Source organism: Lepisma saccharinum, chromosome 7 (genome assembly GCF_977018435.1).
Source record: "Lepisma saccharinum chromosome 7, izLepSacc3.1, whole genome shotgun sequence".
In the NCBI taxonomy this organism is placed as follows: domain Eukaryota; kingdom Metazoa; phylum Arthropoda; class Insecta; order Zygentoma; family Lepismatidae; genus Lepisma; species Lepisma saccharinum.
This window is the reverse complement of record NC_139235.1, coordinates 3,559,289-3,584,530: the sequence shown is the minus strand read 5'-3', so window position 1 is coordinate 3,584,530 and position 25,242 is coordinate 3,559,289. Positions and strand designations below refer to the sequence as shown.

At 35.6% G+C, this 25,242-nt stretch overlaps 2 protein-coding genes across 4 annotated transcripts in view; one reads left to right on the top strand and one right to left on the bottom strand.

Annotated features, from left to right (window-relative positions):
* The window catches only part of LOC145989684 (uncharacterized), a 173,595-nt gene that overhangs the window by 73,133 nt on the left and 75,220 nt on the right, over positions 1–25,242 (top strand). Inside the window, exons 13-14 of one of the 3 annotated variants that reach the window (XR_014441882.1) lie at positions 8,416–8,523; positions 10,699–18,263. Coding sequence is in view for 2 of the 3 variants with exons in the window: in XM_083124907.1 (XP_082981033.1) it covers positions 8,416–8,523; positions 10,699–10,825 (235 nt within the window). In the remaining variant the exon portion in view is untranslated. Of the gene's footprint in view, positions 1–8,415; positions 8,524–10,698; positions 19,387–25,242 lie in introns of those variants that run through there. The other 2 variants (XM_083124907.1, XM_083124906.1) reach the window with 2 other exon arrangements.
* Positions 21,299–25,242, bottom strand: part of LOC145989683 (uncharacterized) — a 44,864-nt gene continuing 40,920 nt past the window's right edge. The window contains exon 14 of the mRNA XM_083124904.1: positions 21,299–24,172. Within this exon, the coding sequence (XP_082981030.1) occupies positions 24,004–24,172 (169 nt within the window). The 3' untranslated portion in view covers positions 21,299–24,003. The remainder of the gene's footprint in view (positions 24,173–25,242) is intronic.

Sequence of the window (25,242 nt, the reverse complement as noted above, 5' to 3'; positions counted from 1 at the left end):
AATCCAAGGAATGGCCGAATTGATTTAATTCATTGGTCAAAGTCTGGGATGAATGTAGTTTTTGATTTCTTGAAACAAAAAGGTCTGTTCAATGATGTCAATCAAAATAAAATCACAGTCCAGGCAGACATACACCAGTTTAACTCGTTAAACTAGTTACGAGCTCATGTCAAAAAGCAGGTGATGTGAGTGATGGGATAAATCCTGCTATTCATTTTATAAACTTAAGTGAATGTGATGAAATAGATTGCAGTGCAGAAATCAAAAATTGTAAGCAACCCATAAATACTAATAGCAAGCGTAAACCTTCTGCTCACATAAAAGTAAGAATAAACAATAAGGAATATACTTCTTTACTCGATAGTGGCGCTGAGGTCAGTGTTCTCTCGGAAACCCTGTGGAAGTCTATTTGTACTCAGGCTTCTAAACCACGGCTATTGCCAGTTACGGGAATTAAATTAGTTGACTATACAGGGAAAAGGAAAGACAAACTAATAGGTTCCACTCATTTGAACGTTGAAATTTGTGGACTTTCCTTTTACATTAAATTCCTGGTAGTCAGACATTTAAAAGTAGACATTATTCTCGGTTTAGATGTCCTATACAATATTGATAGTACTTTAGACTTTGTCCAGCGAGGCTTACTCTTGGAATCGACCGAAGGAAGCAAATTCTCCAAATTTATCGCTGTTTCAAATGAAAGTTGTCCGGAAGAAGTGTTAGATTTCAGACCTTCTGTATCTAACATATCCCCACGGTCATCCTCTCATCCTTCTGATGAAGACTTGTGGAGAAGGGTTAAAGAGTGTGAACATTTAAATGAGTCACAAAGGATAGCTTTAGTTCAGTTGTTAAAACAATATAAAACATTGTTTTCTGAATTACCAGGTCTCTGTAACAAGTATACACACACAATAGAACTGGATACTTCCACACCAATAGTTAACAAAAACTATCCAATACCATTAGCATATAGGGATGAAGTTGGCAGGCAAATAGAACAAATGTTCAACTTAGGCATTATTGAATATTCTGAGTCAGAGTACCTATGTCCTCTCCTAGTTGTAGTCAAGCCCGGAGGAGGCATTCGTCTCTGCTTAGATCAAAGAAATATCAACAAACATGTCAAGCTTGAGCAATTACATCCAATGAACTCTTAATGAGTTTCCATGGATGTCAATGTTTGTCCTCCCTAGATTTGGTTAATGCTTTCTGGCAGGTCCCCTTACACCCCAAAGCAAGAAAGTATACTGCTTTCAGTTTTCAGGGAAAACTTTACCAGTTCACAAGGGTAGTGTTCGGATCAATCAATGGAACGTCTGCTTTCATTAATGCTCTGACGCGAACCTTGGAAGGTACGGAATCTTTTACAGTATGTTATGTAGACGACGTAATTGTCAAAAGCACGTCTTTCGAACAACATCTTTTTCACTTAAGACTTATTTTTGACAAGTTACAAGATGCCAACATGACACTGAGACTGGACAAATGCAGGTTTTGTCAAGTCAAGGTGGAATTTTTAGGGCATTCTATCAGTGCACAGGGTTATGAGAAATCTCCCAAGTATGTTCTAGGCATAAAAGACTTACCTGTCCCTTGCAATATCAAGCAATCAATTGGCTATCAAAATATGTTAAAGATTATGCCATCATGGCACATCCCTTGTACCAGTTATTGAAAAAAGGCAAAAAGTGGGAATGGGATGAAAGTGCACAATGCTCCTTTGAGTTGTTGAAACAGTCCATTATTGCAGAAACAATGCTTTACCATCCAGATTTGAACAAACCATTCTTTGTTCAAACTGATGGATCAAATATAGGCATTGCAGGATATTGTTTTCAACTGGTAGACAACAACATGCGTCCGATTGGATTCGTGTCAAGGATTTTGAAACCTTTTGAGAAATCATATACGTCCACTGAAGTAGAAGTGTTAGCAATACTCTTTACACTGGACAAATTTAAATCACTATTGTTAGGTAGAAAATTTACTGTTATCACAGATCATAAATCCCTCACGTGGTTAGAATCTGCACACACTTGGAACAATAGGCTGACTAGATGGTTTATTCAAATACAACAGTACTCATTCCATGTCGAATATTGTAGAGGTAAAGAAAACCTCTTGGCAGACCTGTTGAGCCGATCTTTTAATGACCATGATAATGAACTCATATTCATGAATAACTTTGAGTATCTTGATGAGTCATTAATATGTGATAAAAACAATTTTGTTAATGAACAAAATAGTGATCCGTATTGCAGTGGTGTTAAATCTGTTATCGCTGGTTGTGAAAGTTCACAACAGAGCAAACATCGAAACTGGAAGAATATATACCTTATTCACAATGATCTACTTACCATCAAAGATTTTCACAATCCAAACCGGATAAGAATATGCGTGCCTCAATCATTAGTAAATCTTGTACTGCACAAGTATCATGGTCAAGGTGGTCATTTTGGTACAGACAAGACACTCGGTAAAATTTACCAAATATTTTACTGGCCTCATATGAAAAGAGACACAAAGTCTTACATCACTGATTGTGAAATTTGCATGAAAAATAAACCAGATAAACATCCTCCTAAGTATCTGGAAATCATGCACAAACCCTCAAAACCAGGTGAAATATTATTTATTGATTTACAAGGTCCATTCATACGTTCCTCCAAAGGTGAAAAATATTTACTAACAGTATTAGATTCTGCTAGCCGTTATCTTGTGGCATATCCTATTGGCAATAGTACAGCTTCCATCGTAACTAGAAAACTAACACATTCTTACTTCATCCATTTGGGAATACCAACAATCATTATATGTGACAATGGTCCACAATTTCGTGCAGAACATTTTACAAAAGGTATGCATGCTCTCAATGTAAAAATTTTTTACATTCCCAGTTATCATCCAAGTGCTAACTTAGTGGAGAGATATCACCAGGAAATAAATAGATTGATGCGTATATTTTGCAATGGTAAACATAAGCAATGGTCTAGCCATGTTGCTGCCATTTTACATCTGTTAAATAATTCAATTTGTTCCAGTACAGGTTATGCTCCTATAGAACTCAGGCTAAATGTTGAACCTCAATATATCTGTAAAAAAGTACTAACGGATCGCATTCCTGATGTAGAGATGTGGAAAAATAAGCTGCTTATGGCAGAAACATGTAGTTTCAATAAGAGACAAAAACACATTATAAAACAGCATGAAAAACAAGCAACAAAAAATCCAGTAAAGCAAGGCGATCTGATCTTCATAAAACTGCATCCTCAAAGTGACACTATCACTTGCATTATAAAAAAATATTGTAATTTATACCAAGGTCCTTTTGTTTGTATGCAAATTCATGATGATAACACAGTGAAAGCCATATGCTGCAACACTGGAAAAGACATTGCAAATATTTCCGTAAAAAATATCAAAGCTTGGCATTGTTCATTGGACAAACAAAAACTTTGGATAAACAAACTTTTAAGCATGCGTAACGATTTGCAACTTCATGAGTTAGGTTTGGAGCAGTTGCATGATGCTGTCTAACTATATTTATTAAGAGCATGATAACAAATTGTAAATTATAGTGGTACCATATTTGTGATATGTGGAGTTTGTGCATACATGTTGTCTATTGCATGTTAAATGTATGCATGCTAATTTATGTATGCGAGATGCATATGTTATGATTTTATCTCTGCATGCAAATTGTACATGATGTGTTTTCTTTTTTTTTTACTGATGCATGTAAACTGCACGTGTGTTGTTTTGTGTTTATTCTTGAAAATTGTACAAATTTGGTTCTGCGATTATGCATACACACTGTACACATGTGTATTCTGTTTTGTGTTTATGCATGTTAAGTTATTTAATATATGAATCTGATATTTTGTCATAATCTTACATGTTATATCTTTGTTTATGTGGTGTTTGTTTTGTAACTAACTTCTTGCATGTAGACAATGTCATAATTTTAGTAATGCATGAAGTATTTGACATTTCTTCTTGATTCTCAGTAAGAAAGTCAAATTTCCCAACCCCGGGGAATTTATGACAGATCATAAGTTCTCTAGTTGAAAATGTTGTATATAAAAATAATCACGCTGTACAAATTACAACTTTGCCAGCAATGTGTAAAAAACTACAATGGCAATCACGCTGTACAAATTATAACTTTGACAGCGCTGCAAAGAAAAGTCATATTGGCAATCGCATTGTATAAAATAGAGGAATAGGAGGGTGGAGATATTCTGTGGCTTGGTTGAATGGAAGCCGGGGTTGTAAGTTTATGCGATGCATGTTAATCGGATTGTTTTCTAACAAATTTCAAGCATGTTTGCATGTAAAAATTAATAAAAATCTGAATTTACTAACACCAGACTTGTTTTTGACATTTTTCATGAGTTAGCGTATGTGATTTAAGCCTGAAAGGTAAAAATCCAAGTAAGGAAGTTGGTCCCCTGCGATTCTCAAGTTGCGAGAAGTGCTACGAGAATAGGTAGGCGGTCATAGGATGTACTTTAAGCTCCTCTGTAGCTGAATGGTGAATGCTAAGCATGGACCAGCATGACATTTTTACTAGATCTGACTCTATAACACTTTGAAACATCAACATGCTTCTCATACACCAAGGTGTGTTCATAACAAATTTCATTACATTATGACCAATAGTTTGATTTTTATAAGTGAAAATCAGAGGCTGAGTGAATGAAACACCCTGTACATGCGGCAGCATCTCACTGCCATCTAGCGAGAAACAGCATAAAATTATAATCATATTACAAAATCGAACATATGAAATGTGTTACATTCACACGCAATCCTGTGTCATTCTGGGTTTTGTCAATATCCTTGAAATAGATAAAAACAATAATATGGTTGCTCTAATGTTTTATCAGCAATACGATTACACTGGCAAATAAGAAAACAACTTTTTCTTGTCTCAAGAACTCCATTAGGTGAATCTAATAGTATTTTCAGATCTGTGTGTAGTTTTTTTCCTGTCACCCATAGTTTTGATGACTGTCACCCATAGTTTTGATGACTGTCACCCATAGTTTTGATGAGACAGAGGAAACAAATTTGCTCTACGGTTTATATAAGTTATGCTTGCAAGAAGGTGATGTTGCAATAAAAACATGTTTGAAGCTTGCCTCTAAAATGTTGTGGTGTATGATTTTCGCCTGTATTTGGCATCAGGAACATCCCTCTTCAAAGTCCAGGTATAATCAGCTAACATGGGGGTCCATTTTCCCTGGTAACATTTTGCCATTTCCGCAATAGCCTGATGAAATCTCTCGACATGCTCGTCACTGACAGCTCCAAGTTTGGGGAGAAGAAGTCTATGTGTGAGTCCAAGAAGGGCATTTGAAGGCCCATGTTGCTCCCCAAAGCCTGATATGCAGTTAATAGGTCGGACACAACCTCGTGGAAATTGTCGGACCTATGGTTCCCCAAAAAATCTCTGCATATTCTTGTAAATAGCAGCCATTCTTTTTTTTTTCGATCTCATTAACTTCATCATTGAACTTTTCATCACGGAACAGTTTCCTGATCTGAGGGCCCACAAAAATGTCCTCTTTGATTTTAGCATCACTAATCCTGTGAAATTTATTTCTCAGATATTGGAAACATCTGCCAGTTATGTCCATGCTTTTGACGAAGTTCTCAATAAGGCCTAGTTTTATGTGTAGAGGGGGTAGAAATATTTTTTGAGGATTAACGAAAGGAGGATGGATGCATGTCGTTCTTCTCCCCTGGAATCAGGGAAGTTTGTTTAGGTCATACTTTCTTTCTTAACATAGTGGTTCTGCCTGTCCCGACTGACCCATTTGCAAAGGAAGCACGAAAACTTCGTGTAACCAAATTGCATTCCTAGTACAAGTGAGACAACTTTCAGATCGCCACATATATTCCACTGAAAGTCCTCATATCTAATTTTCTGTAGAATTAGGTTCATTGATTCATATGTTTCTTTGAGATACGCTGCATGAGCCATAGGAACTTATGGTAACTCGTTACCATTGTGGAGTAGGACTGCTTTTAAACTTACACGTGACGACTCTGTGAAGAAACGCCATTTGTGTGTGTTAAATTCATGGCAAAGTTCCATCATCATGGATTTTATGTCATTACAAACCACAATACCATCTTCTAGAGAGAAGAAATCTTTAAAAGCACCTTCACGATTTCGAAAAAAAACAACTTTTGTTTCAGGCTGTAAGAGATGCCAGCCTTTTAACCGGGAGCCCAAAAGTTCAGATTGTGACTGACAATTTCAAATCCCGTACGAGTTCATTAAGATCGGCCTGACTCAACAAATGCTGTTCATTTGAATGCCTGCTTGCTTCATACGAGGGTCACTATTTATATTTTGAGCCTAACAATGAAAAAACAGGAATTTGGCATTGAAAACTGCTTTATTGTTTTTCGAAGTATTCTCCTTTATGGTCAATACACTTTTGCATTCGTTCGAACCATTTGTCAAAGCAGTTTTTCCAATCTTCTTGAGACACCTCCATAATATGGTTTTTGAACGCATCAACGCTTCCGCCGACGAAAATCGTTGTCCACGCAATTTATTCTTGACATTCGGGAACAAGAAGAAGTCATTGGGTGCCAAATCAGGACTGTACAGTGAATGACCCATCAATTCGATTTTTTGACTGTTCATAAAGTCGGTTGTTAGACGAGATGTGTGACAGCTGGCATTGTCTTGATGAAGAATGATCCAACGGCGTTTGTTTGTTTTCCGTATTTGACCGAAGACCTCTGGCAAACAAATTGTTGTGTACCATTCAGAGTTGACCGTTCTACGTTCCTCTAAAGGCACAGTTGCCTTATGACCAGTTTTCCCGAAAAAACAGGCAACCATTTGTTTCGATGTGCTTCTAGCGCGAACAACTTTTGTTGGATTGGGTTCATCTTGAAACACCCATACAGTCGACTGCTGTTTACGTTCCGGCTCATATGCATATATCCATGATTCGTCACCTGTTACAATCTTATATATGTCTTTCAACGCACCACGATTGTATTTATTGAGCATTTGTTTGCACCAATTGACGCGAGCGTCTTTTTGAGTTTTTGTCAAATTGTGTGGGATCCAACGAGAACATACCTTTCTCACAGCTAAATGATCATGTAATATTTTATATATGCTGGTGGAACTAATGCCTATGGTTGCCTCAATCTCACAGTATGTCACATGACGATCTTGCAGTATTAGGTTTTGCACAGCATCAACGTTTTCTTGAACAACAACTGATTTTGGACGACCTTCGCGAATCTCGTCGGTGAGCGAATGGCGGCCACGATTAAATTTGTTATACCAGCATTTCACAGTGGCAAAGGATGGGGCTTCATCGCCAAATGTGGAAGTAAGTTGATCGATGCACTCTTGTCTTGATAATCCACGTCGAAAATCGTAAAAAATCATCGCACGAAAATGTTCACGAGTTAATTCCATTTTATTGTTGTCGCGCAATCTCCAAGGCAACATAAACAACACAAATGAAGCTATTGACAAAACATTTGAAGTACTTTATGGTCAATAATGCCAGACGATTCCGTGCAAACGTCAAATTGCGCCTAACTTCAATCAGTGTTGCCAAGGCTCAAAATATAAATAGTGACCCTCGTATGTAGGATCTGCAACACTGCTATCATGTTTATCAAAATCACCATCAGACTCATCACTGACCGTCATATTATTAGGGTGTTTGGGCACTGGCAATTCTTCACTGTGAGGCATTGGTCTCATTTGGGTATGTTAGAGTGTGTTTGAAATTTGCTGTTATACCTTGAGTGTTCGTCATACAAAAGTAACAATCTGTGGTGTGATTTGTTGGTTCCCTCCATACCATTGGGATTCCAAATGGCATTTGGTGAGACCCTTTTGCCCATGCTGCAAGATGTCTGGAACACGACAGACAACAAATATGGGTAACCCAACTATGATCTTGAGTGCCTACTTTACAACCAAAGTAGTACTCGTAACATTTTTTATGAATGGTGTCAAAGTACGTCTTTGCGATTTGAATGTAAACCACCACATATGTAACAAAAGGTATTGGGAGAATTTACACACACAGGTTTTCACTTCGAATAAGCTTCGATCCTACACAGCTGCACTGCAGGTCAAACAATGATGGGTAAACACAGTCTGTAACTGATAAGGAACTTAACAAAGAAAGATTTGCATACAGTGTTGCCAGTTATATTTAAAAAAATCCCCCTTACAGTACAGTGTACCTATATTTGCATGTTGTCTTAATATATATATATATACTGAATCTGAAAAACTATGAGTGATGGACAAATTTCGATTACGGATTCGGATTCAGCATTCAAAGTTATATAAAAGAAAGCTAATTTCAGCTCTGAGATGTAACTTAGAATTTTTACCATATTTATTTTCAGGTTTGATGGTTTCACAGAGGAGGACTACCTGTACACGTACATAAACCCTTTTGAACGTTTTGTTTTGTTGCAACATACTGAGAAGCTGCTTCTGAGGATATGCCCTGAGTATGTATATTTTTCACGTTATGTAACTTTTTGTTTCCATGTATATCATAAAACCTCAAAAGTTATGTATTACGTATTTGAACAAGCACTACATTTTTCTTTAAAATTGATATTTCAATTCGTCGATTGCTTTAAACTTGTAGCAAATGTCAGTTAACAGGGCTAGGGATGCATGAATTTGAGCCTCATTACATCATTGGAGAAATGTGTAATTTCGTGAGTTTTGAGGTCTCCCCGATGGCATAATAGTAGCATCGTCACCTTATAATCAAGGGGTCCCAGGTTCGATAACCGGTGGAGCGATTCTTTTAATCACTAATAATGGATCTAAACAACAAAGTTTTTAAACTGTAGGTCCAGTCCGGATTGGCCTTTGTGCATAAAGTGGATTTTACACACAAACTCGATCAATCTTGAGTTTTGAGTCCACTTCATCCACTTCGGGGGTGGACCTACAGTTTGAAGGTGGAGTCCGAACCAAATTGCCATGTACCTTCACCACGTATCGAACCTGCAACCCTTGATTACAAGGCAATGATGTTAGCACTATTGCAGAGGTGGGACATAAGGGGTGTTCTTTTGAGAAGGCATCCAAAAGTGAACGTCCCTTCCATGTAGTACACCCCGGTAACTGCAATGTTGCAAACCAGCGAGGCTCTTGCTTCTTGGTACACGGCTAGTATAATCCTCTGTAGGACTATGTTTTCATTATACCTGTATGCCTGATCTTTCATTAATACTTGAGGGGTTACAAATGTTTATTGCAAGTAAAGTATTGAATTTAACATTAATGAAACCAGTCCAGAACGAACGAGGAACTCAAAACAGTTTTTTTTTCACACCTACAAATGTTCAATGTATGCACCACAGGTGACATGGCACGCATGAACACGATAGTATACTTCTTGTAACACTCGCATCAACATAGGCCGGTCAATAGTGTCCATCGCTGCAATGATACGCTTCGTTAGGGCCGCGATATCACGTGGCATCGGAGAGACGAATACCCTGTCTTTTGAAACCCCACAAAAAGAAGTCACACGGTGTAAAGTCCCGTGATCTTGGGGACCAAAACTTTGCACAAGACACGGTGAGTGACGTGGGTGATCTGAGTGTCACCTAGCGGCAGGGATGTAAACTCTCAGCTTAGCTGTTCGCATTCCTATCTGTTGATGCATGCCGTGTCACCCGTGGTGCATACATTGAACATTTGTATGTGTTGAAAAAAACTGTTTTGAGGTGCTCGTTCGTTCTGGACTGGTTTCATTAACGAAAGTTCAATAGTTTACTTGCAATAAATTTTTGTAAGCCCTCAATTATTTATGAAACATCTGGTATGTGCTGAGTGCCCCTTTGCAGCCTCAGCTTTTAATGAGTTAAGGAGTTGGGCCGAGCCGATACCGACACTTGAAAATTACAATAATTAAAATTTGTTCAAAATATTGATCAACATTGGTGTGTAAATATTGTGATCCAATTATATGCATGAACTTACCAAAAATTTGCTTTGGAATATTCAAGAATTATATCAGAATATTAAAATAGATGTTATGTAATAAAAAATACAATTTTCCGTGTAAAATTTGTTCAAAGTAAAAAGAAATTTTGGAATTTTGCCCAATTTCCGGGATAATTAGACTCGGAGAAAATGTTGTGCTGCATTTTTGCGGACCCCATGAAAGTATCGGCTGGTATCGGTAAATGAATTAGAACTGATACTTTCCGATAAATATGCCACGGGTATCAGCAGATACCGATACATCACCATCGGTATCGACTCAGCCTTAGTAAGGAGATTTTAGTCCTCAAGAGACGTGTGTTTATTTTATTTTCAGTAAGGGCTGTTCCCCGTATAAATGACTGGTGCATATAGCCTAAGTGCTGACACACCCAGAATTCTTATTTCAAACAATCAACCATTGGAGAGTCTTAGAATTACAGAAGAACCCATGGTGTATACATTAGTATATTTTCCATTTCCATTGTTACTGCATGAAGATACACAGTATTGTGTTCAGTTACTTTTTCAGATGATAAAATACACAGAATATTTTAATACCATTTGTGTATTCATCGTGTGACAAAATAAATGGGCCAGCGTGTGTGGTCTGTCTTGTCTGTTTTCAAATTATATATTTTTTTCTATGTAGTATGAGAATCATATTTCCATTTCAGCCTCTGTTCTCATGAAACAATGATGGAAAAACTGAGGATAGCGTTGGGAGAACTTGTGGAGTTCAAAAACAAGAAGCCTCGTTACTTGACAGAGATGCTGATGTCTAATCTTGAGATTATTACATGAAATCTTGTTTCTTTGATGAAGGCATCTGCAGCATTTTGATATTTCAGAGGTGTTGATTTTTAAGAGAAAATTCTGATGTCTTTAAGAAAACTATGCTAGAAGAATGGTTGTTGTACATACTCTTCACAATCAAAGCAGATTAAGTTATGGCTTACAATGATATTAAAATACCACAACAAGCAATAGAGCAACGCATTGACAGATATCGCTGGCATTAAGTCATCAATGTCATGGAGTACCCAAGCAGGGAGCTGATGGGGATATATATATATTTACATAAATCCATTCCATGGTAATAAGTAATCATTCCATAAATGAATATATGAATACTTCCAGTGCACAATTGGTAGACTGGTGTGTTAAAAATAAATATATATTGTGTGTTCAGCAGCAGCTGGTTACACTTTGCTATTACACAGCATTTAAAATCCTGCTAAAAATTTTTGTTTACCATGGCAAGATCAAAATTTAACTGGGTGAGTCCATCCCCATGGTTTTTCAGAAGGATGAAGTTCGAAAACAATGGATTTATTTGCTATTAATTTATTGCTTAACTCTGCTAATGCAGTTACAGGTACAAAAATGAGCAGCTCAATGTAATTTGTAACAAGAACTAAGATATCTCATTTTTTAAGGTTTCTTAACAACTCCTGTTTAATCTTGTGAATGTATACCCTTTTAAAGATTATATCTTGTATACAAAACATGACTTAGAAAAACTTCAATGGTTAAAACTGAATTTCTAACATGATTTTACAGTTATAACTCACATTACATGGTGTTCAAAGATGTACAATAGCAACTCAGTGAAAGAGGATGTACAAATGAGGTATTTCGTAAGCATATATATATATATATATATATGTATCGCTTATGTTATGTGCGTATTTTTTTTTATTTTGTAGAATAGATATTGGAAATGGTGAACGAACATTCCAGACATTTTAGATGTAAAAATCCATATGTTATTATAGTTGTTTTGTTTGAAACATGTTGAGAATTAGTGTATGAATGTGCCTTGTATTTCTCCTGGTGTTTACGCTCTCTAAGTTTGTCAACTTCCAGTGAACCCAGTACATAACATTATAGTTTATGAGCTGATAGGGAGAATGAAAAATGTAAATCAACGAGTATTTTTTTTTATGTTTAGTTTAGCACGAAGCTTGTATTTGAGAAGATGAAATCGTTCCAACGAGAGGCGTAAAGTGCATGAGAGGAACTGTTTCTGAGACGGATATTCTAGGTAATGCTTAAAATATAGGCGACTTGCGAAATTTCAGAATTGGGTCCAAGTGGAATTTAATGTCCAGCCCTAGTAAAAAATGCAAATTTCTGGTTGTGATTCTTTGGTTGTAATTTTTAGATGTGTATAATGCATTTTAGAAAATTCATGCTTAGCATTAATTTTGTATGACGGATATCAAAAAACGAACTAGGTATAAGAGCACTAGTGTAAAAATGTTGCTTGTAGCGGAATTTTAAAACTTCTTATTAATTTACAAAGTACGTATATATGACAAAAATGTACTTTGCAGATTTATTTTTTTAAGGGAAAAGAATTCAGGTTTAGTTTTTGAAATGAACTTTACGTTTTGTAATCAAAAGTGTTTGAATTGCATGAACTGCATATTGCTAAAAGAAAATTCATGATAATCACTCATTTTTCAGAACTACTCTTAGAGTGTGATACTTAGTAGAGCATGGAAATGTAAAGATTAGGATTAGATATATGATGGTGATATTATGAAAGAGGCATTTTTTAATGTAAATCGTAAAGGTTTACATGTGATTACTGTTGTCATTTTTACCAGTCGTGCCATTCTATATGGAATTTAGCTCTTTCTGTGGTGCAAAGCCATCCTCGGCTGTTCTAGTTTTGCATTGAGGATAATATTTCAGATACTTTTAGACACTATTGAAGTTTCATCGGAATAGTTGATTGGGACCACAGGAAATGAACTACATCAAAGTTTACCCTGTATAGTAGTACTATCACTTAGATGAGTAATAGGCCTGTTATTTTCATAATAATTCTTCTGAATAAGATATCTAGACTATCCAACATGTAGGTCAAAATGAAGACTGAAATCTGTAGAGGTTTCTGACTCTTTTTAGTCTAACTCAGGCTGTTTGGTGTTATGAATATTGCATAAAATTTATAAAAGTGTATAATGTTGTTAAGGTAACAGTTCAGTTGAGAACAACTTTAGTCCATGGACATGGCTACTCCTTGCAATGGCATCACAAATAAACCTATCGCTCCACATTTCTTTTGAGGAACTAAAAACTGCAAATTAAAATTCTATAAATATTTAATTATCCTGCAGTAATAATAAAAACGATATAGTAATACGTATGTGAAAGACCCAGAAGAGAAAAAATATGTACATTTTAATAGTAATTTTTGCTACTTTAAATCAACAAACATTCAAACAAAGTTGCTGCCTTGCTCTCTGAAGCCAAAAAATGACACAAACAAATTCTAAAGGAAGATCCATTTTTCTGCTATTTTAAATTAATATTTCTGTATTTGGAGAGTTTTTAAGAGCTTTCTATTTTATTTTATTTTTTCAGCAGAATTGGCAGAAAGTAAAATGCTAGATTTGTCAATACAAACTATGCACATGATTCTTAAAAATATGATTTGCACACATTCACCTGTGAATTTAAAAGAAATACACATTGACGATTCTTGCAGCTTGAATTATTTTTATGAAACTGTTATAAAAGAATCTTTCATATGATAATTTACTTGTAAAAAAGTGCACAGTATCTAAAAAAGCCACAAACTACTTCACATTGGTAAGTCGACTATTGTTATTGAAAGGGGGGGGGGGAAATTGTAATGTAAAATTGTAGTTCTCTACAGAACGTTCTGTATCTACTTGTAGAGAACTACAATTTTACATTACAATATCCCCCTCCAATCACATTAGTTTCTTATTGTTTTTCACAAGGAACATGATTATCAATATTATTATGAGGTAAAGATGAGAAATAAAATTTCTGCATCTACCACATGAATGCTATCCGGTTCAATGATTTTGCCTAAGGTGGAAATATGTAAAATACATACACTTTTCTTTTCGGTGATAATACTAGAACACAAATAATTTGTTTCATGTGTATGCAAGGAAAAATACTCAAGATCTTTCTACTACATTAGAGAAAAATGAAAAGCAGTAACTCGCTCTCTCCGTAGAAATAAGTGATAAATGATAAAATTCATGCAAATGCATGAACAACGTAAACATAATTTCATACACACACCTGCCATTCTAAATGTAGTAATAAATGTAATGCAGATGTAATATATCTGACCTTTGGTTACTGTAAACATGTATTTTTGCCATATTTTGCTGAGACAGATAAAAAACCTGCTGAAAAGGAATTCAGATCCTTTATTATTCTGTGGTTCACTACTCTTGTATGTAATTTTCTTTCTGTACAGTTTGCTAGTCGCCACCTTGACGTAATTTGGATCTCAATGGTGGTTCTTTGAAATTTAATTTAGAGGTTCCTCGTCTTCCTCTATCATTCTCTACATCTTGGTCTCCTGCGAGTATCCTCATCCTATCCAGCACTGTCCATGCTTTATCCATATTTTCGACATGGCTTTCATATTTTCCAAGACCTTTCTTAGGGATCTTTCTATATCTTGTCTCATTCCATTGGTTTGTTGGAGAACAGCTGATGCTCTAAAATATTGTCGCCCATTATTCACTTTCAAATCATTAACCTCTGTATGCATTTGAATGAGTTCCTTAAGCAGCTGGCTTGATTCCAAATTCTGGTTCGCAAGAGCCTCAGGCAAGGCTATGTTGTTTGCCAACAATTGGTCATAATGACATTCTCTATTATGGCTGTTCTGTAGCCAGACAAAACCATTTGAAATTTTTGTACTCTTGCGGGGTGTATATATATATATATATAGAAGGTAAAAGGAAACACTCACCGGACAATAGAAAAATTCAAAATTATCGCTAACTTCGTAGCATCATCGGTATGAGGAGAAAGAGACGGAACAGGAAAAGTGTTTCCTTTTACCTTCTTTGATTTTTACTTAGCCCTTTTGGGCCTGCTTGCTTTTATCCATTATATATACACACACACACAAGAGAAGTAATTAAAATAACTCAATAATAATGAGAAGTCTCTAACACGTGCTTGCAGTGAAAACTGAAATCTTATATCTCACAGTAAATGCTCGCTAGAGTGAGGTACAATATAAGAACAGCAAACATTCCACATCATCTGAGAAAATCTCTAGAAAAAACAAAAAAGTATCAGTAAATTTATAATAATAAAGATGTCAATCAGCTTTCAGTTCTATTGTTCGGAGTCATTTATAAAGAAAGTTGTCAAGTTGTTCATAGAGATGGATAGAAATGCATTTTACAAGAATAAATATTTGTTAAGTCGCTCTTTAATGTTTCAAAATGTTTTTAAATCAATAAACATTAGCCTAAGTAGAGGTTGGTAAAGTAAAGCAGTTTCGCATCATAGAAAAATCTTTCCTGAAGGAAAAGTAAATGAAATTCCATATAACATACGTGGCATCGTGGTTGGAAATAATAGATGAAGTTATTATATTTATAGGAATACACACATACAAGATTTAACCCTTTCCAGACAGGATTTGAGTATTGAGTTTTCTCCATGTCTTTTGCTGTGTTTGAAAACATCATAGAAAATATTTTGTTAAGTATGTTATCATTTATCATTTTTTTTTTCTAAAAATGTGCAACACTTCTTCTTTCCTCATACCTATGAATTGTTTTCTGTAACAGTTTTTTAAAAGTTAAAAAAAAATTATAAAAATACACAAAAGTTACACTGAAATTTGTTTTTGAGTAATATGAAATTAATTCATGATGATAACTTTCTATTAGGATTAAAATCAACACTGAAATTCGAAGCAGAATCATCATCAAGAAATTTTCACAATATAGATATAAATTATTAAATGATTTTGTCGAGAATATAAACAAAGGTGCAACTTAGTTCGACACAAGCACAAGTAAAATTCAGCAACGAACAAAATCAAACATCTAGTAGTTGAAATAGGTGGTTAGAAAACACATGCACAAGAGATGCAGTGCGATTATAGCCTGTCGTTCGTTCATAATGGAATTTTATATTGAAGCCCATCACTCGTCCGGAAAGGGTTAAACTTTTTATCAATGTAACCGAGCAACATTTGTCTTAGTATAAGCAATATAATATTAGACTCACTATGCATTGGGATATATATAGATGGTACAACTTCTGCAAATACTAGATTGTATACTTCATTAGTGTCTTGGTTATAATAATTCATTAATGTGTAGATTATGAATGACTGTGTTTCAAAAAGTAAAGAATTTTTGTGTTAAAAATTTGCATAACTTTCCAAGGAGTAAATTTTATTAATATCAATACAATACAATGAAAGTTCTTCAGTTATGCACATGTGTAGTAATTATATTCAATCAAAAATAAGTTTTTGAATTTTAAGTCCACTATTATGCATAGATAGGCTAATAGGGACTGGACCTACAGTTTAAAATGGAGCCCAAACTTCGAACCAGGACCCCTTTAATAAAAAGCGACAACATTACCTTTTAATCAAGGTGTCCCTGGTTCAGTACAATGTCAATCAAAAAATGGTGCCTATTAACCAACTGATCGGAAATAAGAGGCTATTTTTTAAAACATTTATCGCTTTTATCAGCTAGTAGAAAGTTATAGAAAATAGGTTTGTTGTATACGCTTGAATAATTCAATTCGGCCTACAGTTTTACATAGGAGAACTGAATACAAAGTGATAAATCTATCAGGAGTACTTGATACTGGCAGAACCTTAATGTGATGTAAATAATGCCTTATATGTATACACAATGCCTACGTACACAGTGTTGTACTGTCATATTTTTATAAACTTCAGTAGTGCAGTGTAAAGTGATTAACACGTTAACTGCCACATGAGTTGTATTTAACTCATGCTAGTTTTATGCCCAGGACCTTGTGAAGTGTATTTAACTCTCACGTCTACCTTTGGAGCCTTGTGGTGCACCAGCAATTCATGCTACCATGCTGTAACGTATATGTAACGTGAAGAGTGGCCCCGTGGACAAAATTTTGCAGATGGTTCATGAAAGAACTTATTTAGTGATGCTTGTATTGTTACAATTAATAAGTGTATCAAATTATTAGATGTACATTAACTTGTTTTAAATTTGTTGTGGGTTTAAATTTCACTCAAATGTGACAAGTAAATTAAAAAAACAACATTTTCACTCATGAACTGTTTTCAAGTTTTTCCGATTGTGCATTGGGCCTTGAATTTTTGCTGGCCAGGTCCTCGAATGATATCAGTACAGTAGTAGAAATTTTCAGCGAAAAATGCAGGCTCAACCAGGACTCGAACCCGGGTCTCTGGCATACCGTGCCATTGCTCTAACCACTGAACTATCGAGCTGGCCTGGTTTTGCCTGATTTTTCGCAATTGATGTTTCCTGCGTGGAATCGTCTATGCCAGTGCTATCGCAACTGGATCCGTTGCCTTTGAACTTCAACATTGCCTGGTTCCTCCCAGCGTAGAGATGTTAATAATTGTAACAGCGATAGCGAAAGATCAGGTGAGGCCAGGCCGGCTCAGTAGGTCAGTGGTTAGAGCAATGGCACGGTATGCCAGAGACCCAAGTTCAAGTCCTGGTCGAGCCTCCATTTTTCGCTGAAAATTTCTACGTAGTACAACTCCTGTGTGTGCCTAATGTACAGTACAATAGTATACGGCAGAGTCATGTTGCAAATAACAAAAGACTTAATGCTCAGAAAAAAACAATAAATATGGTGTAAGCCAAATATAACTCACATGGCATACAGCATAAGAATGGATTGTATGCACATGACTCGCGCACATACAATAATTAATAATAACTTTCATCTAATAATAAAGAAACATATTGCTTCCAATGTTTTTATTATATTTCTCGTAATAAAACATTGTGGATCCAAGGAAGTTTTTTTTTTTCTATTGTGGCAGTCAACGTGTTAAATTTGAAAAATTAAATTTTCGATACAGATACTCATTTAAATATTTTTAATAAAATCAGAACTATGTGCAAAATTCTGGGAGTGCCTTTAAAGTTGTACTTTAAAAAAAAAGCTGATTCAGAAAAGTTCTATTGGTACTCACTTTTAAAATTTGTATTTCATATGTTGAACATCTTTCCCATCATTGTTACAAACCTAGAAATACTCAAATTTTAAAGAAATTTGCACAGTTATTCTGGTGACTGTTCAATTTGTAATAATGATATAACAGGGAGTTTATGTGCAATAGAATAGATATATATATATATAGTGTCAGTCACTTTTTTTGTTAATGGTTTTTCCATGTTGTTATAGCCTGTATTCAATGCAAGAAGGTCAGGTTAAAAATTGAAAATGAAATGTACACATACCTTCATAAGCATACTCTCCAAGTTTATCGATTTGAAGTGAAAACTACACTGAAATCTTCCCCTTGCACCTTTCCCTTCTGTGTGTGGTTGATAAGACTGTGTAAAGCATTGAAAAAAAGGCTGATGATAATTTTGAAATATAAAACATTGTAGTAGTGCCAGTATTTTCTTCTTTTTATGTATGTAATGTAATAAAGTGTTACATTCTCAAATATGTTTAGTTTATAATCTAGTGTGGTAAGCATGGTTTGTATACTGAGATGGAAGAACTCTTGTTATTGGCCACTAATTTGCTACACAGCTACTAATTTGAAGGCCCTGGTTGATGGCATCTTGGTTGCAGTAACATGTTTGTGTAATTAAGGATTTTTTTTCAATCTTTGTGTTTCGTTTAGTGCCTTTTTCAGCTTTCTTCTCAATTTTACAATATTATAATTAAGTTCCCATTGCATATTGCACCTTGTCTCTTTTGAAGGCACACTAGGGGACACACATTTTCGATCTCTGACACTTTGTAGGTGGTGTGATCAGCATCATGCTCCAGCCACCTTTACCTCCCCTCAGATACCCATTTATTTGAGGCTGATTGAACCCCAGAGCTGGTCATGGAGGGACAAGGCTGGAAAAATTCCAACCTTAGATCACTCAGCCTGGGAATCAAAACCAATTTGCCCCACATGGCAGTTAGACATCCTGCCAATTAAACCACCACAGCTCCTCAGTGTTGCAGTAGTAGTTCCTATTTTCTAAAGATAAGAGTTTGCTTACATAGTCACAAAGATATTCTTCTGAAAAGTAAAGTCAGATATTCAATTTTATGTTTTGCTGGAACCCTAACATTTTTTGTTAGTCCCGCCAAAGATGTTAATTCAGAAATTCACTGTACTTGGACCCATTTGGATCAAGCAAGGAGGCAACACTGGGTAGTGAATTATACTTGAGGACAGGTTATCTTTGCAGCAACTTTTCGCATATTGAGACAAAAACATGTGTGCAGAATATACTTCTGCTGAGACTGGTTCTATTCCAATACCAGGTGTGCCGGTTAATAATTCTTAATCGATCCGAAAGAAAACAAAGGTATCTGGGGAGAAAGGTAACAAATGCTTTATTCAAAGTATGCACCATCGCGAGCTATACATTGTGCCCATCTGTCTGTCAAATTGTGGATGCCCTTCCAGAAAAATCGTTCACATTTTGAGGCGATCCAGTCAGCAAGCCATTGTTCGACATCTTCGTAATTGTTGAAGTGTTGCTGGGAAAGTGAGTGAGACATCGATGAAAAGAAGTGGTAGTCCGAAGGGGCTAAGTCTGGTGAGTATGGTGGGTGGGGCAAGAATTCCCAGCCAATTGCAGAAATAGTGCCTCTGACGCCTTTTGCTGTGTGTGATGAGGCATTGCCGTGCTGCAAAATTACTTTTCCGTGTCTTGTCACCCAATCTGGGCACTTTTCAATCAATGCATGGTTCAAATTGATGAGTTGTTGATGGTAGTGAATGGCATTCACTGTTTCACCTGGTTTCAGAAGCTCATGGTACACCACACCCTTCTGATCCCACCAAATGCACAACATTGTCTTCCTTCCGAAGCAATTTGGTTTTGCGGTCGATGTTGAAGGTTGTCCTGGGTCAACCCATGACTTTTTGCATTTTGGGTTCTCGAAGTAGATCAATTTTTCGTCCCCAGTCACTATCCGATGCAAGAAAGACTTTCTTTCATGCCGAGAAAGCAACACTTCACACACCGTTTTTCGCTTTTCCATTTGTCTATCGTTCAGATGATGTGGGACCCATTTTCCTGCCTGCTGGATCTTTCCCATGGCATGAAGATGATCAGATATGATTTGGCGACCAACATTTAACTTCTCTGCCAGTTGTTGCATTTTCGTATCGTCTTCGTCCATTGTCACCATACGTTTCCACAAGGATACGATGGCTTTCATTCGCATTTTTCTTTTGATTGAACAAGAAAAGCAGGACGTGCCGCACATGCTCCTTATTTGGTTTGAAGGTATGTTTCCCACACAAACCCAATATCACAATCACTCACACTCGGTTGCACATCCACGGCATTTTGACAGGTACTGTCCTGGCAACACACTGACGTAACAGTTGAGACTGTGCACCAACACTTGCTTCCAGCGCCATCCAGCAACGAAATTAAGAATTATTAACCGGCACACCTGGTATAACTGCAAGATTGGTTGCAATCACTTAGCAGGTGAGTTTGGAAACTCAGTTTTGCCAACTGGCCAGTCAGTTTCACAGAAGGAACACTGAAGCTGAAGAGCGAGTCCAGGTGCACTTGAACATCCCTGTATGTTATTGCGATGATGTACGGTTTTCCAGACAAAACATGTGGAAACTCTGCGTTGTTTAGCTACAATTGAGACTTGTACCCACCCACACCATGGCCATGCTGTCTAAGGCATCATGCTAGGACTCCAACTACAGGACGCGTGCAGGTTCGAGTCTCCTTGGGGAAGCATAACAGCTTTTCTCGTGATATTTCTGCATGTGCATGGGGCTGATGGCCACCCGCCATTGCAAGGAAATTGGGGAACTATGAATGAGTAGCATCATGGAAACCTACAACGATGACGACGACTGGGGGGTTATCATGTTGACCATACATGAACTCGTAACTGGTCAGATGGGAGGGAGGCCGGCAGTCGGTAGATAGGCCCTGCCCTCACAGGCTGTTGCAACATGGGTTATTATTATTATATATTGAAAACTCATACCAGTGTAAAGCCTGAGTGGTGTTGCTAGATTGAAACTCTCATATTTCCAACAACTTTCTATTTCTCACTATGTTCACTGATAACAGAGTTGTGAATGGAAACAGCCTTTTGAATCACCCTGTATTTCTAAGAACAGGGAATGTAAATATCAGCTTCATGTACATTAATTCCAACAATATTGTGCTTTATTTCAATTTATGTTAGAATTACAGGAATATGTTAATACCAAAATATGTTATGCCGTACCTAACCTTCCCAACCCCAATTTACTCCCATCAAAATATCACTCATCTTTCGTCACCTATTTCAAGTTTTAACTGATGTTGAAGACAAATACACATATTTTAATTTTTATAGCATCTCTTGTTGCCACTACATAATAAAAATAATATTTAACTGTAAGGAATTATAAAATATACATTATAAGATGTTATATTCTCAGTCTAGATAGATTGTATACACTGTCAATACAAATATTATTACATCAAAAACAGGAATATGTATATTATCATACAGTGTATTTTTATTTGTAGAAATATCTTTAATAATACACAGCACTATTTCAAACACTTATGAAAAAATATTCTCGTGTTTTACAAACTTCATGTTTGCATCTTCGTAATTTTGGAAGAAGATATTAATACAAATAAATGTACATTATTTATCTTCAATAAACAATAACATATATACAGATTCTGAAGGGAAGTACTTAACTGCATGAGATCTTAGAATTTACACTCAACATCTTAACATTATTTCGGAATGTACATGACAATTTTACCAACTAGATTGAATACCAATACAAAATTTGCCAACACTTATAACTAATTTTGCACTGAGCTGATATAAATTGATGAAACGTAAGAATCAGATTTTTCATTGATGTATTCACATCTGTCATTTGGGGGTGGGGGGAGTACACAAACTAATGCAAAGAGGAATCTGAGGGTGTTGTGGAGGACTAAAAGAGGCTGGGTCCAGAGCTGCATTACTAAAAGGGATGATGTGGAATTCCCCCACCCTGCTTAAAATTCTGTTTACTGCTTTCAGTAGATCAATGGGTGTTTTGAAACATCTACTGTCTTCAAGAAGGAATAAAAACAAAATATACAGAAGGAATGGAAAATTATTTTTACAGCCACCATGTTAAACTAAATACACTGCATACTATATTAAATACAATACTGACAAGAATATTTTTCACATTCAGGGACACTTTGACATGGAATACTATCCTATATTATTTTTACTCTTATCTGTTGAATAACTTTTTAATTGCTACAATTTTAGGCATCAGTACTGCCTTCAAAGATTTTTTCCTGGCTTCCCCGATGGACTAGAGATACATCACCTTGTAATGAAGGAATCCGAATCCCAGATTCAATACCTGGTGGAGGCGCAGTGTGGTTCATATCCTACTCTGAGCTTGTCCATTCCCAATTAGCCTTTCTGTATGTAATGTGGGCTTAAAACAAATTCAATATCTTTCTCCTCACTGCGTCAGGCTCGTAATCTCCCACTGGTATAAACTTTCAAATGGCGTGAAATTTTCTGAATTTGATAATGTTTTGTCTATTTCTGAGGCACTTTAAGCAAAGAAACAAAAGCAAATGTGGAGATCAAATTATTATTTTAACAAACTACAGGGTGATTCAAAAAGTCCCTTAACACCCTCCTGTAAAATATAAAGGGAGTTATTAAGCTGGGTACAAATTGCCATGACAGTAAAAAAGAATATGCATGTATAAATGTGTGCTAAAAAAAAAACGACATTTTCATTCATAAAATTTTCGACGATTTTACTGATTAACAGAATTATTTCCAATTAGCTATTTCCATCTCTAACATTTATAAGAAACACACATTTTTAACAAAAACAACAGCCAACAATGGCATAAACATCCATTTCTCTTAACCAACAATGGCATAAACATCCATTCCTCTTAACCAACAATGGCATAAACATCCATTCCTCTTAACAACAGATAAAGCTTATCTTGTACTAGTTTTGTTGTTTCTTATCAACAACGTGGAAAACCTAAACATCAATTATAACACAAAAATAAAGTATGTAATACTAAAATAAAGAATATTAACGAAATATGCATAAAATTCTTGACAAGAAGAAACTACAGACCTACAGTATTGGCTAAATTATTGGACTCGTAAAAAAGAAGCATATTTCCTTGTTTGGAAAGTGTTCTCACTAAATATATTTGACGATTGTTATAACTTTTTATGGGATTAAACCGTTTGTCTGCTTCGATATAATATTGTTTCCCACAATCCTTTAATTTTACTGTGTCCCAAGAATATATGGGAGCACGATTCTTTGCATATTCGCTAAAATACCTCAAACAATATGCACAGTGTTATTTATGCTATTTTTTGGTTATAACAAGAAATAATATTAATTCTGGTTGTTGTAAGGGTGTTCTTTATTTTTATTTTCAGAGCAACATGTAATTTCATAAACCACATGGTTTGAAGTTTAGAAAAAGGAGTGAAAAGGAATTGTACACAAACAAGGATTAAAATGGGCTCAAAAGGAGCCAAAGGTGGTCATACGAAGTACTAACAGTACTTGCAGTGTGTATAACAATGCAATGTGTATCACAAAATATTAAATCTGTCAAATTTCTCTACGTAAAGTGAGTTAATCTGTGTTTCATTTTTACAACTAACGAGTCCAATAATATGGCCAATGCTGCACATTTCACACATTCTCAAATTTCCATTCACAAGCTTTGAGTGAGCTAACCACACATATCTTTAAGTAACATAAAAGTTTAAAACTAGATTACAAGTACTAGTCCAAAGTACAGTGTCCTGTTACCATTTACCAGCTTATAATTCTTTTTTAAATATTTCATCACTTATCTCGCACAAAAATATCACAGATCTCTCAACAGTTCAAAAAATCATAAGCTCAGGTACAGTATTGCGATTCCAACTTTCTTTTTTTGCTTAGTTCAGAAGATAGCCATTCAAACTACTTTTATTTCATTCAACATTTTATAATGAGATGATATGATTTGCTCGTTGCCAGCTATCAACTCTCTCAAATAGTGTGGATTGTGCTTCTTAAATTTCACCAACTCTTCCAACTGAGTTTTCATTGTAGCCATATCCGTCCCATCAGAGTGGTTCTTCGACCTGTAATGATTATAAACCATGTAAAGAGATTCTCAACTCAGTTTTGCACAAATTATTATAATTCAACAAATTTTCTAAATTTCAAGGGCAGAAAGAAAAACAGAACTTTCCCTAATTTAAAAAGACAATTTTTATTAAAAATGTTGCGATCTGGTAGACTCTAATGCATTAAAATTACAGCTGAGGTGGTGTCAGTGTTTATTTACTGATAGGCATTTTAGTCTTTATAGTAATTATTTTATAATTTAGATTTTTATGCTTTGTTTCTCAATGCAAGAAGTCTTGAATTAATTGTATCACGGTATCCACAAAAATGCCACGTGACAATTTCGTTGAGTCTAATTATACAAGAAATTATGCAAAATTCAAAGTTTCTTTTTGTATCACTTTCGAGCAAAAACTAATATTTCTGATTACTTAACATGTATTTTAATATTCTGATGTAATTCTTGTATGTTTTTAATTAAACACTCTGAGTGTAGGCCGTTTATGGAGCAGGGTGCCCTGAAATGTAACGTGTTTTGATTCTGGATCTCGGCAGTTTTGGTGATACCAATGATAAATTGATGCATATACTTACAAACTAATATTAATTAATATTTGGAACACCTTTTTCATTTCATTCAGAATGGAGAAAATAAATACTTACTAGTCTGCTGGGGCTAACAGGAACAGCAATTTCTCAACTCATTAGTGTACTTTTTCATTCACATTTGAATTTGTGCTGACTTCCATGGCAGAGAGGTTAACACAGCATGCTAGAATACCAGGGGTCCCAGGTTTAAATCCTGGCCTGGACATGGATGTTCTTTGTGAGTGTCTCTTCCGCAATGTTGTCATATCATTCATGTTCATCTTCGCGATTAGCCAAAAGTGGCAGAAAAGCAAAGCAAAATAAAAGAAATCAATCAATGCATTTGAATTAGTTGTATTTTTCATACATTATATCACAAAAGTCTAATGATGACCGTGAAGATCAATAATTATTAGATGAAAACAGTGCCGGTGATTGGGTTCAAAAACTGGGGGGAAGGTGGCAAAGACAGTATATTTCCGTTTGCAGATAAGGT